General features: G+C 39.5%; 1 protein-coding gene across 4 annotated transcripts in view; it reads right to left on the reverse strand.

Moving 5' to 3' along the window:
• The window catches only part of LOC128013213 (partitioning defective 3 homolog), a 421,775-nt gene that overhangs the window by 84,520 nt on the left and 318,877 nt on the right, over positions 1–18,378 (reverse strand). For all 4 annotated transcript variants that reach the window (XM_052596022.1, XM_052596020.1, XM_052596019.1 and 1 more), the window contains 2 exons: positions 13,073–13,201; positions 1,229–1,501 (listed from right to left, as the gene is read on the reverse strand). In XM_052596022.1, coding sequence (XP_052451982.1) covers positions 1,229–1,501; positions 13,073–13,201 — 402 coding nt within the window. The remainder of the gene's footprint in view (positions 1–1,228; positions 1,502–13,072; positions 13,202–18,378) is intronic.

The following is an 18,378-nucleotide window of genomic DNA, read 5'->3' on the forward strand; positions in this document are numbered from 1 at the left end:
AATGTTGCATTACTCCCATTACATTCCCGACACAAAATACTATATCAATGTTTTTGGAGTAATAAATTAATAGCAGTAAATGTAAACAAAGTGACCAGCCTGTTATCTTTTTGAAAAAGCAGTGTGCTTTACTGATTTAAAGGCATACTTGTAGTGTACATTCAAAACTAAAAAATATATATAATGAATAAATAATCCTGTTCAATATTATATTAATAAATTAAAAGGTCACTTAAGTGTATTTAAAGAGACACCTGACTGTGTTTAAACTTAAGTGCAATGTTTCTTTCTAAGAATGTCAAATTAAAAGTCTCACGTTTAATTGTGTATTTTAAATAATTGTTTTAATAATCTTCATCAGTACTTATTTTAATGTGTTGACTAGAGCACATGTAAAGTATGTGCTGTAGTGTGTTGTTCAATATTACATATGATGTTAATCTATTTTAAATGTACTAAATTGCAATTTCATCATAACACGTGTATTACAAAGATATTAAATGCATGGTATACATGCATGTTTCAAAATAAATGACAGAACAGTTTAGCTAACCATAAATGCTTTTTACGCACATTTTGTGAAATCATTTATTTAAGTAGGTTAAAAAACACTCTAAAAGTTTAGCTAATTGCAGCAGTTTCTAATATAAAGTTGACTTTCCTTTCCTTTAAAACCCCAGATGAATTCAGAGATTCAGTGCACGTTGAGGGTGGATCTGACATTATCCGTGATAATAAAGGAGCCTGCTGGTTATTAAAATTTCCCATCCAGAGAATTATCAATGATTTACCTGTGCTATAAAAGCAGCCGCTGGGACGCAGGTGAGAAATCTGATAACACTATTTTTTTTCACACTACAAAGGGTGGATGAAAACAGCTTTTCATTTTCTAAACTTTCAGACACGAACAAATATAAAAAGAAGACTGCGTAGAAACTTCTTTTTTTCTCAGCACAATAAAAGAAACTTCAAAAGCGTTGGTGCCCTTCACCCTATCCAACCTTACAAAATAAGAGATATTTGACAGCGAGAAAACACACTTTAGCTTGCATTATGCAAAGCTTTGGAAACACATAGCCAAGGTTGAGCCGTTCAAGGCAAGAACATGTCAAGGCACGTCATTGTCCTGTTACATCAGCCAAGTATTAAAATCAAAATCAAAGCAAGAAAATCAGCCTGTGCATCACACCGCAGTGATTCTGAAGAAAGAGAAACCGTGAGATCTTACTCGTCTGAAGATGGTGGGCGTCCGTTGCGGGGCTTGTTGACCTGTGCGTAGAGAGCCTCTAAGGGCAGGGCCTGGTCTCGAGGGCTCTGCAGACGCTCTGGACCGGGGTTATGGCTCAGGTCCATACTGCTGTCCAAGGACGAGTCCAGAGAGCCGATCCCGGCGTAGGTGTGCTCCTCGTCGGAGCTGAAGGTGTGGCTGATGTCCTGGATCTCAGCGTAGTCTCGCTCTCTGGCCTGTCGCTCTCGGAGCTCCCTGGTCTTCGCTTGAATTCTACAAAGACAAAACATCAGTCGAGGTTTAGATGCGTAGTGTGCACTCAAGATCCGTTTCAACATCTCTCTTTTCACATTTGAGTATTGGGTTCCATACTGTCATATATTAATGTCATTAATGTAAGTACCACCACAGGTACTAGTGCAAGCTGTTTGATATAATAAATAAGAGAAGCCATAATAATCGTTATTTTGAGTGTGTGAAACATCAGCACTGTGATTGAACTGAATTATATACATGCTGAACTGACTTTAGCTTATCTCAAGTTTAATTTAAGTTTAAAGTGCATCTCGTGGGCCAGATTTAAGAATCCCTGCTCTAGTGTGAAAGTGCCCTGTGGGTTAAACCTTGGGATTCATTTCCACCTTTGTGAATCTGTCCTCAAACAGCACCATCAAAAGCAATAGCAATTAGTCCATCAGCAATGTATAACATTTATTTCAGCCAAGAAGAGCTAAAGCTTTTATGTGCAAATGCAACGAATTGGAAGACAGAACTCTTGGTCTTGTTGAGACTCCCTACTGCATGGAGAATCCCTGAGCTCAGGACCCCTGCTGGCATCACAGGCTGCTAAACGCCTGCCAAGCCTGCTTTATATCTAGAAGCCTTTCACTACTTCTGGACTCCTCTAAAAGGAAAAGGAAGCGAGACCGCTGAGGCCCTGTTCATTCGAGCCTCCACTTCTAAATCGCTCATGGTAAAGGTTGTGGCCCCTTCCTTGAAGAAGCTTGTCAACTCACAGATTCCCTAAAACAGCCAGTGGGGAACCTGCCCAAGAAGAAGGGAGTGATTTCTTCTTCACATCACTCTGATCTTCCGCCAACCGCCTCTCTCTGCCTTCCCTCTTTCTCAGGAGTTGTTCAAAGGCCAGGCCTGTTGGGCTGAACTGAATGAGTCTTTTTGTGTCTAACAGACCACATGTGTCCTTCTAAGTGCCGCTGAGGGAAAGGAGATCCTCAGGAATGGGAACGGTAGTAGAAGAAGTGGAAAGGCTGGTGCGGACAGGGGAAAGCCTCCTGTAGGGTGACCTCTGTCTTTGGTACCCACCCGTCTCATTAGATCCAGATGGGCTCTGGGACTCCAGGGATGCCCCATCACAAAAACCTGAGCATTTTTAAGTGTTTAAGTGCCCCACCTCCTCACCACCCCAAGTCAGAGTTGACCTCTGACCCCTGACATCTCTCTGTCAGTTGTTTGATTGACAGCAGTCCCGGGACAAGAAGATATGTCGGATTTTCCCAGCAAGACTGAATGTTTCCACACTTTCTCATAAGCTCGATCTAATTTATCAACAATGAGTGTTTTCTCTCTGTCACAGGCTAATGCAATTACAATGCCACCGACTGTCTCTCTCTCTCTGCATTCAGCTTGAGGAAATCCAATTGGCCGTGCTAGAACTGTGTGTATTTATGACTCACGATAATAGTCTGGGAAACACTTATAAAATCAACATCAGCACATTTTCATGTGTTTGTGCATTGTGGGTGTTTCAATTTCCGTTTCTGTTTTCATCCTACCTTTCGGTTCATCAGGTTCATGACTAAAACAATAAGAATGCACTGATATATTGGCTGATAATCGGTATTTGCCGATAAAAACTGCTTCGGCCGGTTGTTTTAAAACAATTGATCACGGCCAATTATATGCAGTCAATCAAAGTGTGTCAGACTGCAGCTCATACTGTGTGAAAATATAATGCCTCTCATGTTGAATTTAGGGCTGTCAAATTTAACGTGATTATAATACATCAGCACAATCGCACTTTAAAAATAACAGAACAAAGATTATGTTTGACTGTATGAATTACCCATGGCTCAAGCCAGGGTTGCCAGGTATGTCCTGACATTTTCCCTTCACCAAACATTATTTGTAGTACAGATCAGATCCCTTAATCGCAAACAGCTTTGTGCTTTGTTACTGCTCATTAGAAACAAAGTCTCAAATGTGGCATGACGGATCGCTGTAGCACCTCCGTTCAAGTGAAAGTGTATTCAAGTTGTTGAGCAAAATAAATAAATAAACATGGATGAACATCAGAGGCTTTTGAAAGATACAGTACAACTGAAACGCATAACCATGGAATGATGTAAATAAAACAGGATATGAATAATATGTCACATAACATTTACCTCAAAAAATTACCAGCGTTCACAGTTGGTTAGTTAGCAACAAAAAACAATAGGGAGAATTTTATTTACTGTCAATTATATATGTATGTTGCATACAAATGTTTATTTTTGATTTGAGTGCGATTATTATATCGGAATATAAACTGTAGTTGAATTTACAGCAATAGTTTGGGTTCTGATGTTAATTATAACCTATAATAGTATAGTAATATACCAAATGAGAAGGTTTCTTGAATAAGTAAATTTCACAATTAATTACAAAGAACTGGCAAGTAACAAATTGAATTAAACATGGCATTTTGAAGTATATTTAATTAGATTTAGATACAATTTTCCTGTAAGACATACTATAAGGATTTTTTTTTTCTTTTCTTTCTTTTACAATTGTATCAGTAGATGTCATTCTGAATAATCAGCTACCGGAGAACTGTAGTATCGGTGCATCTCTAGTTACAAGTTGTTTCTTTCACATTTGAAGGTTGATATCTTGCTCTGGCAAGGCCGCCGTCCACCTGCTGTCCACTTAAAAAGTGATGTCACCTCAATGCCAGTAAAAACTGTGTTATGACAAGTTACAGAAACTCAATAGGAGGACGAGGCCTCCGGCGCTGTGCCTATAATGGCCAAATCAAATCTGCGAGAGCGCTATCTGTGTTTGAATGAGGTAATGAGCACACTGAAGTAGAGGTCCAGTGTAACCTGCCCCCTGGAGTACCAGACTGAATCTCATTTAGCGCGGTGGCCTGGAGATGAGGAGTGGAGTGTGCATGTGGCTCTGTGTGTGTGTTTTTTGTATGACAGAAGACACTGGTCTGAGATATCCAGTCCTACACCATATCCTATAACCAGTAACGATGGAAAATCATTGCAAGGAAAGGCATTTTGGTTGGTTTATATTTTTATAGTGGCTCACTAGTAGATCCATCAATAGTGGGGTGTTATTTTATTATTATTATTATTTATATACTACTACAGTGTAAATAGTTTAAATTATCTTTTCTTTTCTTTTTTTTGTTAGTTTTTATTTACATTTTAGTTTTTTTGTCTACCAATCTACTTTGAGTGTAAACTGAACGAGCCAGTTCACATTGGCATGCGATTATTTCATCCAGCTGCCACTGATCACAGCCTGAGAAAAAGAAGGCAGCAGGTGCAATGCATACCAGCTTTTCACTTCGAAGCCGAGCGACAGAATCGTTCTGCTTACTTCAACTGTGTCTACGGTGAACTGCGAGTTCAGCACGCTCTGTGTTGGCGAGACAGCGTTTCAGCGGCGGTCGTTCCAGTGTCGAGTGGGTTGCACACTTCAGGCTGCACTACCCCCTGTCGTGTTGCAAGCGGCCATCTCCCCTGTGCGCCTCAGCATTAAAAGAGCATTTCATAGGAGAAAATTGTCTATAAAAGAGCTCCAAGGGTGCGTTTTTATAAAGACGACGGATCGTCCGTTTAAGGATGCCGTTTCACCCATGCGTTTCTGGATGTGTTCGTTACCTGGCACCGGGTGATGGTCACGATCGCTGCCTCACGTGTCTGGGTGTCAAGCATGCTGAGGTGGCTTTCGTGGATGCGTCATGTTCTCATTGCGGGAAGATGACCATCTTAGAGCTGCGGACCAGGCTCCGCTACCTTCAGGGGGGTAAAGTCCCATTGCCGAGTCCCATACAGACGAGAACCACTTCCGGCAGTAGCGAGGGCGGTTTGAGGGTCACAGTGGTGGCAAATCCCACAAGGCAACCAACCCTCTGGGGCCCACCACTCCTCTTGCCCCTCCGATCCAGTGGAGCAAACCACGGAATGCGCTGGGCCCTCTTCAAGGAGCGTACCACTGGTATCCACTGGGCCTCCCCCCGACCAGATGTCGATCTTAGCATCAGAGGGAGAGCTCCGGCACCTGAGCCTGTTGGGCCTTCTGGTCAACTGGGAAAAAGCAAACTCTCGCCGAGGCAGAGGATCTCTTTTCTCCGTATGGAGTTGGATTCAGTCGAACCGACACCACACCTCACAGAGGAACATGCGCGGTCGGTGCTACCCTGCTTGAATACGTTCAAGGGCAGGAGAGCGTTCCCACTGAAACTTTTTCAGAGGCTCCTGGGGCATATGGCAGCTGCAGCGACATTTACACCAGTTGATCGTAGTTAATCACCTCAGATTTCTCCATATACACCTAAATGGATGCTATATGTGTATTTGTTCCCGAGACCTCATTCGGGAAGGATGGGGCTTCCGCAGAGTCCCTGATCCAAGCGGAATGGATATGTTTTTCCAGTGTTATCCGATCACACCCAGTGAGGTAGTGACAATGGTGACTGGAACTACTTGTTCTGAGCCCTGTACTACACCTAATAGGGGCGCAGGCGGCTTGCACAGGGCACTGTAAGGGGCAGCACCCATGGCGCTTTGGTAGGGATCCCATTTTGCGTCGGTCACCGACATGGCGTCAAGAGTGACTGACTGAAAGGGAACGAGGGTTACCATACGTAACTGAGAAGTTTTTATTGATATAATATAATATAATATAATATAATATAATATAATATAATATAATATAATATAATATAATATAATATAGATTTCATCTAAGAATTAGCTTTTTATGTAACATTAATATTTTATTTTATTTCAGCTTTGTTTGAATTACCAATAAATAAATACAATTGGTTTTAGTTGCTGATTGTGAAAAATGAAGTAAAAATAAATAGTTATAATACTAATATAGTACTTTTAAGGATTCAAATATTGCAACATAGCCAATAGTCTAAGTTCATTATAACTGTAGTTTATAGCTGCACGCAATTCAGCAACTTGTCATGTGTTTCTCAGAAATATACAATGATCCTGATTGGATGAGGAAATTTTGCAGCCAGATGCATGTTCCACTTTGTATAATAAACAAATGAAATATAACTATTTGTAATATGTGACATCATGCAACATTTTCACTTTCCGTGAGGACAGAAAAACGACTTTGCACGCAAAACTTGACATGAATTAGTCAGTTTGACATTATGAGCATTATGGGGTAATCAGTGTCTGTGTGTGTGCGTGTGTGTGTGTGCAATGAACTATGACCATAACTGTGTGTCTGTGCCTCAACTTCTAGCTAAACCTGTTCTGAATTCCCTCTTCCACCTTTAGTTCATTACACAATTAATGGTCCAGTGTGGCGTTAATGCAGGACACAGAAACAGCTGCACTGAGCACATTATTACTGCTCTCGGTTCCCAATCCTGATTTCTCGCTCTCTCTGCTTTCTCTTCAGTGCTCATTCATTTGCAGGTTTTCTTTCTTTTTTTTTTTCTTTTTTTTTTTTTTTCTTTTAACAGAAACATTATGCAAATGTATTCAATGTTTCATCATGTCAAATCATTCATCATTTTTGTTCATTTTACTCCTACTAAAATGTCACATGATTTTAGTCGAATAAAATAACTTTGTAGTTCATGTTAATGAGTGAAATAAGTAAAATGTAACAGAACAATCTATGACCAAATTTTGGAAAAAATACATTTGTGGGCTTTTTTATATTCGCAATTTAAAATAACTGTGTTATATTACAATATATTGTTAAATGTAACTGATCACTGCGATCAAAGCTGAAATTACTCCAGTCCTCAGAAATCAATCTAATATGCTGATTTGCTGTTCAAGGAACATTTATGATTATTAGCAATGTTGAAATATTTTTTTATAATCGTATAGAGTTCATATAGAGATGGTCAACACCAAACAACACATTGTCAAACAACCTTATCTCCTAAAATAACACAGTGATATACTGAAGTATTAGCTAGTCTATGATGTTAGTGACTGGTTTGTGAATTCCACATTCTTTGGAAAGTCTTTAATATTTAAATTCAGTTTATTGGAGACCTTCAGATCATATGCCTTTTCAGCAAATTTAAAGATCACATCAAAATGGCTCCAACAACGCCTGAAGTGAACGTCCTGATACACGATTCACAAAGTCACATGACACAAACACACAGAAGACTGATACTAAAATTATAAAAGTGGAAGACGAAAAAGAAAACATTATCAAAATACTGTCATCAGGGAGAAAAAAACTCCCCAGAGAGCAGAAGAGAGCAAATCCCTCTTTGTGTCTTTCTGGGCTCAAAGCTAATTAGTGTAGATTGCTACTATAGGCATATGTGTGTGTGTGTGTGTGTGTGTGTGTGTGTGGAGGCAGAAGAAACACACAGCAGAAAGAAAGATAATACTGTTGCGTTTGCCTGTCATGTTATATTTAGATGTAGATGTAACTCTGTCTATATGTCATTATCTGCACCAGAGCCAGAAAAGTGAGTGTTAAACTAATGAATAGTTTGATGCTGTGATTGGCTCACATCTGTCCAGAGCATCAGCGTTGTGTGTGTGTGTGTGTGTGTGTGTGTGTGTGTGTGTGTGTGTGTGTGTGTGTGTGTGTGTGCAAGGGAGGCCATTATGGTAACATATGTGTCGTCATAACAAATCCGGGGTTGTTTCTAGGAAACAAGCGAATGCAGAGAAGCAAAACTCTTTCCCAAGGCACAAGTTGGCATAATTCAAAAACAGCTCATTAGATGCGATCCATCCATACCATAATGTCATGCAGGATGATTTATTTAAAGATATCTGAGCTGAAAAATGTCCAGAGATGCCGTCAAGCGTGCAGTATGCGCTCCGTCCCACAGGGTCAAAGTGGACGTTTCAGGGAGGAAATTAGTCATTGATCACAGCCTGATATAAACACAAGATAAGGACTGAGAGATTTATGAACTTCTGTGAAGAATGTACAAGGTTCTGCTCAGTGAGTACGAGACGGAGGAGAAGTTTGGAAGTGAAGCGAAATGTTTTGAAGCGAAGCACGAAAGATCACACTCCGGTCCGCCCGCAGCCCTTCCTCTCCTCGCTGAATAAATCACACTGTTTATCTTACGACACCGCCAAATTCCAGACAGACGCAGCCAAAGCACCTCCATATGTCTAACAATGTTTAATTCAGGTTAGAGAGAGAGCGAAATGTTCACATCGATGGCCGCCAGGCAGATCTCAATATAAAGTGTAAATAGGGTAACATGCCAATAACCATCTGTGTAACTTGTATTTTTAACATTGCTTCTCGACAAACAACTGAAAAAAAGATACGCTTATAACATAACTATGCAATTGTCATGCAGGCGATAACGTCCTCAGACTCCAACCACATGCATATATAGTTGTTAGAGGAATATAAATGTAATTACAAATATAATCTGGTCCACAATCAGTCCTGTGATCTGCCTTTGAACTCTGGAAGCTAATTGGTCCAGTCAAGCGGTGAACTGTTACAAAAGGCTCCGCAACATAATGAGCTCGTTTGACAAGGCGGAATGACAATGCTAATTATTTTGTAACAAAATTACCACCGCAATGCGAGGGGAAAGATCAGCTGTCATTATAAGTAGCATGCATTAATGCATCAAAAGATGAAATGCTGAAAAATGTATGGAAAGCCAAAGGCGATCCTGGGAAGAGTTAATGGAGAAAGAGTTGGAAAATCGCTGACAGAAAATCAATTAATAAATCAAAGTAATAAAATGAATGAATGCAGCAAGAATAAATACTCACAGGTCCACTGTTTCCACGAAATATGTACAAACACAGTGAAGTGAAAGATCAGAAAGTACAAATATAAATTGGTTAATAAAGTAACATAAGGAATGTTGTGGTCTGTTAAAAAAAATGAAAGATTATATTATCATTTTTTCCTATTTAATGCCCCAGCACATCAAAACAATATAAAATAAACTCTTATTTTTGCAATATTGTATCACATCAGTGCTGAATGATATCCAACGTTATATGAGATGAAACATAAAACACAAACATTGATGTAGGGTTGTGAAAGATTAATGACAAAAAGTTTGGGAAACACTGATATTGTAGCTCTTTTTGCTTCGAAAGTTGGCGCTGAAGTGCATTCCAAATGTTATTTTCAATCCCCATCCCTGTGAACCTTTAAAGCTAATGCTAAGGGCTAAAATAAAGAGGAAGTTAGCTGAGATATCCGCTGTTTATTATAACACTGCCTTTAAGGTCTATCAGGGACCCAAACAATCTGGAGGAAGTGTCGCTGGAGAGTGGAAAGGAAGTCAGGAAGACAAGAGGTGTGCTAGTCACTGATTAGCCTCTAATGGACCCAAGAAGATAAGTTAATAGCCATGCTAATCTACTTCAGGGAAGAATTTGGATGGGAAGAGTTTACCAGGTTCTCATAATGTTTACATTGGGCATTTCTGCAGTGTGTACAAAGGCATAAAGCCTGGTCAGTCAAGTGTAAATACACAGAGGAGGATGAAAGAGACTGATATATCTTTTTGCAGGGTTTGTGATTTGGTGCCTACACACTCATTCCCATGCACATGCTATAAATGGCTCCCTGCCATGGTGGTCTGCTCAGTCAGGTTACATATGGTGGACAGGACTGCAGCCATGCAACAGGCATAATCAAGGCCTCATAATGGTCACCATGTTCCTGCAGAAACGTAGATGGGAGCTCCAGGCTCTGCTGAAGCCCTTGATGAGGGATGACAAATTCGGTTTGTTGAGGACTAACGAAGGATTGGAGGCAGTTGGGGGGTGGGGGGGGGGGGGTGCACACAGCTGCTTACAATTTACCCGATTGTGACAAAAACAAATGCCACTGATGGCAACACTTCATCAACTTCACTCCAAATCACACCCGCGAACAGCAGTGCTGCTTCTGAACAGTTTTCCATATTTTTACCCCATTTTTTCCCCTACATGAGAAACAGTGGCTCCCAAAAGGCCATTTTTTAAAAATGTATTGCAATTACTTGTAACCAGCTGATCTCAAGGTCATCTGGTCCCCACGTTCACAATGTACCCTAGAACAGTATCCATGTTACACTTTACTGACAACCGATCTACTGTAATCTTATTTCAAACTTAAATTTGTCCTTGAAAAGTGTGCTTGTGCTATTTTCCATTAAAATAAATGTCACTTGGCTGGATATATTGTTATCTAGTGCAAAGACATTCATACATACATGCACATGGTGCCCAAATGCTTTTGGGGGCCACTGCATGTACGCAAATAGTTGTATACAAAAGGTAAATGAAAATGGTTCCAATTATGATGTCTTTGTTAAATGGAACATACATGGTCAACATAAACTGTAGGCTCACTGGGAGACTGTGCCTTTACTGTGCCTACATTTTATCAAAACTTCAAAAACATACCAAAAATGTACAGTACATGCAATTCACTGCAGTTGGCAATAACAGTTGAAATGAACACTAGCGGCAATACAACTGACCACCTTTTTACCTTTTCAGATTATTGATTAATAAAGACTTGTTTTCACACAGTTTCTTGCAAAATACTATGAGCTCAAAACTCTCTTACTGTAGATTACTGATTTGTAACGCAATACATTTGATGTTTGCATCACATAACCAGAGCCATATATATGCCTTTTTTTACACTGTAAACTTGCTCAGTAGCGCACCTGGTACAGCATTGCACCTAAGATATGGAGAACTTAGATATTAGTCCCGTAAAGCACAAGAATGCGCTATGAAACATGGGAGATGCAATGTAATATATTGTTTTTCCCCAGAAAGTTCTGGCAAAGGCACAGTTTTGCCATGTGCATCACTGATCGTTGATCTTTTTTTTTTAACATGTAGAGGTAATGATGACACTATTTATACATTTGGGTGTACTATTCCTTTAATATCATGCTATACAAGACTAAAACTAACTGCAGAAAATTATTCTGGAAGAATGAAGTCATCCAGCACATACGCCAGCACTTCTGAGTCAAAGATGAATTTCATAAACATCCTTAAGGGTCAGGTGCGCTAAAAAGCAGGCTGTGCCCTCCCTGCCAGAAATAGATAGGCTAATGGTGGCACGTTATGAAAATTAATTTAGCCAACCTTTGCGCTGCCTTCTGCTTCTGTATCACTAAAAGCTCCTGTCAGAACGTCAAGTCGAATTAACGATTGGTCGTGTCAGGAGAGGGCTGGCTTTGGCTGCGGCCCATCTTGTGTCCTCTTCTTCCCGGAGCCCCGCAGCTTGTTTTAGCGCTGCTGGATACATCGCCTCCAATAGCCATCAGCGGCACCTATCACCTGATCTATAATTTCATAAGTGTGTAGAAATGGCCTTGTCCCTGCGCCTCATATAATCAATCAAAGTCCCTGCTCGCTCACACACACAACTGTGTAACCTGTAGCACGGCGTGTAATAACACCCCTAAAAATAAGGCTGTAATTGATTTTCCTAGCTGTCAGTCTCCCTGGTGAGAGACTTTGAATTTCGCATCACCACGTGGCGGCCTGGCAGATTATTATTATAACAGACCGATTTCCCTCAAGGATTCCCCGCTATCAACTCAAGGAAAACAGCAGAGGTGAGAAAAGAAAAAAGATAGACAACCAGTAAAAAGGATCAGTGCGTAGTAACTAAACAATACTGAAAATGGCAACGTGGGAAATATGAAAACCTTCCAAAAACAAATAAGGACAAAATGCGAGCAAGGTTTAGCGAACGCCATACAGGCGGCCAACACTTATCTCCTGTCGGTTTTCCTGTCTCTGAGGGCCTGAGGTGGTAGATGTAAAAGAGCGGGGCCCTGGAAAGCCTGATGTATTTGGGGCAGAGCTGGCAATGTGTTGGGCCCTCAGCCAAAGCCTGGTTCCTAGCCCATAGTGAAGAGTGTCAGAGACAAGACAAGCGCTTAGAAACGAGGTTCAGATGTGGCTTTGAGCGGACGCAGGCTTATTGTCATCGCAGGGCCTGAGCCATGCTTCTGCTAAAGAGGGCATTGTGCTTATTGTTGCATTTCAATTACGCAGCATCATCAACAAAGTTTGTTTGTTTCGTAGCTGTATAGTGTGAAGGCCGGCTCGAGCACACATTTTAAGGGGATCCTTTTCTTAACATGTACAGTATATTAGCTGAAATGTCCAGCCTAGGGAAATTAATCTTTGCCCTTTTTCCAAAGATTTTATTTTTAAGGATTTTATAAGCATATTGCATTGTTGTGCTTGAAACGTAAAATTAATGTACACAGCTCAGTTGATTCATTCGTAATAATATGATTAAAAAATTTGTTTTACATTTGAGAGACAGGAAGACAAAATGACAGTAACAGTAAAAACAAAATCAAAACACCACCCCTTTCATCCAATAAGGGCCTCCATTTAGTCCTCAGCCCAAAAGAACCTCCATTATCATGTTCGTTCCTTCCACTCAGAAGCACAAAAGAAACAAACAATCTATACGTGATCAATTTAATGTACTGTTATAAAAGCTCTCAACCATTTGCACCAATGACATCTAAGAGCTTTCCCAGAACTTTTACCTCCCCGGACCCCATTTACTTAATTAGACAGTTTGCTAATTTCCCGGGCAGTGGTGGTTAATTGAGAGGCTTTTTACGCTCACCTCTCCTGCTCCAGCCTCATTCTCTGCATCTCCTCCTCGGTGGCCTGAGCTTCCTTCATCTTACTCTTGCTGGACCCCTTCCGCTCCATCTTGTCCCCTTGCCTCTCGTCTTTGCGGTTTTTGCTGAACCTGTGGCAGCGGAGACAGAGTGAGGGAAGAATTCAGACGGACTGTTTGTGTTTAAGGATGGTTAGATGAGTAAACCGTTCTCGCTTTCTTTCCTTTTTTTTCAATAAGAGCACTGGAATACCTAAAGGAAATTAAACTGTCAGAATATTTGACACATCAAGGAAAGGAACGGCCAGGTTTGACAACATATCCCTTTACATTTCCACAAAAAGACTGCAATATAAAAAGTACAGTATCAACTTATCTTTAATAAGAAGTAGCAGGTTTCTTAAATAACACTACTTTTATGCATGTATCTAAAAGCAGTGGAATAGAGTTGCAATAGAAACATAATAATGAAGCTATATTAATAAATCTGGAAATTGAGCAACAGTGCAGCTTAATGGAATCAATTCCAACCAGTAAACAATAAATAAATCCATAAATTAATAATATTAATAATAATAAATTATGGATTTAATAATATTAATAAATACACAATTTATAATTTAATTTAATTTAATTTAATTTAATTCAGACTATAAATGGTGTTTTTCCTTAATCTGAAATGCCCTGTGTTTATTGTAAATTAAGGGAAACTAAATTACATGTTTCCAGTGTTTATATTTTATTTGACAGTATTTTACATCATTTTTGAATGTTAAAACAAAAAGTTGCCTATAATCCATTGTGTCTAATCCTTTTCTTCTTCCTTTCCTCTCAACCCTGCAAATGTTTTTTTTTTTTTTTTTTTTTTTTTGGCAATCAACATCAACATAAACTTTGGCAGAATTTCACAGTTAAAGAAGGTCCATGGTCAAACACTGTTTACTTAGGGTTCATTTCTAAACTAAACAACATTATTTTGGAAAATGCAGTAAATGTACCAGTTCAAAGACAAACAAGCATGAATCTGATGCACAATTAGTGTGAGAAACACACCCCTCATCTGAAATTCCCAATTGTACAGATTCCTATTGAGAAAATACCTTCATTCTTGCACCACAAATGCTGTCGGTTGAGATTAATTTCACAATATGACTTTAAGGTGTCTGATAACAGGATATCTTACCCTGGTTGGCAGTAACTTTGTCAAGGAATTAACAGGAAGTGAGTAAGCAGAGCTTTAGAGATAAAGTTTTGTATATAGGCCTACATATGTCTTTGTGTTATCAGTCCCCAAAGACATCACCCTACTAACTTCCTCAACATTGTCCCTTCCTGATTCAAATCTTAAATCGTTACACTGTCCAGCCTTTGGACAGGATGTGGTACAGACTGGCTTCTCAGTCAATGGAACAACACTGTGTCATTATCACCAGCTGCCTTTGGGATCCGAAGTCTCCGAGGCATGTCTGTGATGTCATTTCCTGTGCACACTAATAGCTTCGGCTGGAGGGAAACTGCGGATTGTGGTTCGTCTTCCAGTCAAAGCAAGACTCATAACATACGTTTCCAATAATCCTCTGAGAGTTGTATGCATGTACAGGGTTACTGGGGGTGATAATCAAATTTTGTACAAATAAAGCAATAACAGAAAGTATGCAAATCTGTGCGGCGACAATATGAATGAGTGCCTCCAATAAAACAACATTTCCATTCAATGAAGGAAATCATTTTCATTGACTAAGTTGCTTTCTTGCAATGGCTCCATTCAAGAACGAATGTGCATTGATTGTGAAAATCATTTGATCACCAAACAAAAACTCAGCTAATAGTCACCGAATGAATGCGTGATGCCCTTGATTTCCCAAAAATCCCATTTCTACATCAAACTAACCCCATGTTTATTATCGCCAAGTTTCACTGGAGACCAAGAGGATACAAATCTCCCCCCAAACTCAACAGAATTACCTCATGATGTAGAGCTACCGGACTGAATATATGCATGAGATAGGAAACCCTTTTCCCAAAATATGTTTATTGTTCTACTTTCCACGGCCTGCTCTGGCACTCTAATGACCCTCAGTCCAGCACAGGGTAGTAATGGGAGACATTCTTTTTTGGTTACATATGATTCGAAAAGCCAACTTTTCGGATACTGTACATTACCTGATTAATTAATCAACAAATGGCCCGGGTCTAGGTGTAAGAGTCCACCGCACGCATGCTAATATCAACGAGGCTCGATCTATCACTGCTCTCGCTGACAGCCCACCGTACATCTCAAGGACTTTTTCATTAACTCTCCTTAAATAATCTTCCTTTTCAATACGTCCCTCATTTAAAACCACACGTGGAGAGATATGCAGAGGATTTTAGAAATTAATCTGTTTCAAACTTCTAAGGCACGCAAACATGTACGGTCAAAAGTGACTCTTTCAAAAGAGTTTCTTGTGGGCTGAACGAAAATGCTTTAATCCTTGCATTAAAACTCCTGCGGGAGTCGACGCCAATTCGCAGATGTGTTTTACTCATCTCCACAATGACCGAGGCTTTACCCGTAATTGTCATTAACAAATGGAGAGACTCTGTAATGAACGACATGACTTGTTGTGGTTGTATTTGATGTGCAAGCAGTACTTCTGTGACCTGTGGGTCTCCCAGTTCACTTCGTTCATTTTGCTAAACATGGAAAGTAATAAACGCTGGCACATTCCCTAGACCTCACGTTGAGAGTTTGTTTTCACCATCAATCATCTTTACAAGAACCTCTTATAAAGACCCTAAGAAATGCAAGTTGCTATTCGGTAACAGGTCGCAAATGCAGGTATAATAATAATAATAAAAAAAAAAAATCATAAATTTGAATTTATACTAAACAATATGATTTCTGTCATTTATGACTTATAATTATAAGATTAGTTAACTGTAGTTTAGCTGGGTAGGATATTTTAAGTTTGTATAACTAATTGCAGCAGCATTGCTTTACACTGTATACCAAGATATAAATATTTTTGATTGATTTTCATTGAAGAAAAATATTGTACATTTGTGAATTCGTGTACACATCTTGTGTATCTTGTAACAGTGATTTCTTTAAAGTTCTATCTTTATGATGTCTTTAAGTAAACCAGAGCCAGTTCTTTTTGCATTTACACTGATCTCACATCTCTTTTGGCTCCACCCTGATATGGATTCAGTCCACTATTCATTCACATTGTGCTTTTGCAGAATCCAGAGCACTTGGGTATTATTAATTATCCTACTTTTTACAAATACACTTTCAAAAGACATTCATCTCATTCATATATTTTATTGTTAACTATAACTCTAGAAACAAGAACTTATACAAATTTAAAAGCACAGATATTTACTAAAATTTTATATTTAATAATAATAATAAAAAACTAAGAATAAAAAAAAAAAAAAAAAAAAAGCTAATTCCAAATATCAATAAATATTAGAATAGCATATAAATAATGCTAAAAAATTATCTGCCTTCAAGGGAATCATAATCAGTCCATGTCCTGGGATGCTCTTTGTTTGGTTTGCTTTGAGTTAAGTTATAGATAAGTATATATATATATATATATATTAGGGGTGTAACGGTTCACAAAATTCACGGTTCGGTTCGATACGATACACTGATGTCACGGTTCGGTTCGGTTCGGTTCGATACGTTTTAGATACAGCAAAATGTAAAAACATCTCAACTTTTCAGAATGCCGCAAGCGCACCGCGGGTCATGTGACAAGAACCAACCAATCAGCTTCATCCTTTCCCGTAACAACGTTGAGAGCTCAGCCAAGATGAAGGAACAGCTGATCATAGTTGTATATGGATTGCAATTTTGAAATAAATTCAGTAGCAGAGCTACTGCAAGTGATTTTTAGAGCTGCAAATCCATTTATCCTTCGCTGAAATTTCCGCGTCTCATGGAGAGAGCACGTCATTGTTGCTTAGCAAAGACAGACGCCTCATGAGCGCTTCTGCCCGAGCGCTTTGGAAAGGAGGAGAAAGACGCGCTTAGCGTTTTCCATGCGTTTTTAGGCACGATATGTGAACGGCCCCTAAGGCGCTCGCTCACTCAGCACGCGCTGAAGGCTCGTTGCAAAATGTCTAATGCATTTAACAGACCAGAAATATAAGATCCTAAAATAACCAACAGGTCTGGTGTTTGGGTTGGATTCCCTGTAAGCTATAGTGTCTAAATGCTGCAGGGATAGTTTGCTGCGTGCATGTTTCTCATTTTTTTCGTCTTTTCCCAGATAGTACTGACGCATATATCCCAGATATTCCCGCTGTTTTTTTTTTTTGTTTTTTTTTGTAATCCCGCTGGTGTACCCTGTCATGTTGCAGATGCGACATACCGTTGTTTTTTTATCCACCACTCTCTTGCCATCACCATTATAGCTTAAAGGGAATCCAAAGTGCACCCAAACACCAGACCTGTTGGTTATTGGAGGATCTTCTCATTTCTAGTCTGTTAAACGCATTGGCTATTTTGCAACGAGCCTTCAGCGCGTACTGAGTGAGCGAGCGCCTGCTGAGTAGCCTAACATAAACATATAAGATGGTGTTTTTTTCTTCTTCGGGAGTGTCAGGGGCGTTGCCTGTTACGTTGTTTGGGTTATTGGGCTACCTTGTTGAACGCATATCATTATATTTCTTTCTCTCTCTTTTTTTTTTTTTTTCAAATATAATTAATTACTCCAACGAACCGTTCGGTATACATAATGCGTACCGCGTACCGAACCGAAAGCGTCGTACCGAACGGTTCAATACGAATACGCGTATCGTTACACCCCTAATATATATATATATATATATATATATATATATATATATATATACAAACACACACACACACACACACACACATACATTCACCAATCAATTATTAGGAACACAAATTGTTAATCAGCCAATCACATGGCAGCTCAACTCAATGCATTAGACATCTAGATGTGGTGAAGACGACTTGCTGAAGTTCAAGCCGAGCATCAGAACGGGAAGAAAGGGAATTTAAGTGACTTTGAACGTGGAATGGTTGTTGGTGCTAGAAGGGCTGGTCTGAGTATTTCAAAAACTGCTGATTTACTGGGATTTTCAAACACAACCATCTCTAGCGTTTACAGAGAATGGTCCAAAAAAGAGAAAATATCCAGTGAGCAGCAGTTATGTGGACGGAAATGCCTTGTTGATGTCAGGGGTCAGAGGAGAATGGGCAAACTGGTTAGAGATGACAGAAAGGCAACAGTAACTCAACTTACAACTCATTGCAACCAAGGTATGCAGAATACAGGCTGCTGGTG

Source organism: Carassius gibelio, chromosome B24 (genome assembly GCF_023724105.1).
Source record: "Carassius gibelio isolate Cgi1373 ecotype wild population from Czech Republic chromosome B24, carGib1.2-hapl.c, whole genome shotgun sequence".
NCBI lineage: Eukaryota > Metazoa > Chordata > Actinopteri > Cypriniformes > Cyprinidae > Carassius > Carassius gibelio.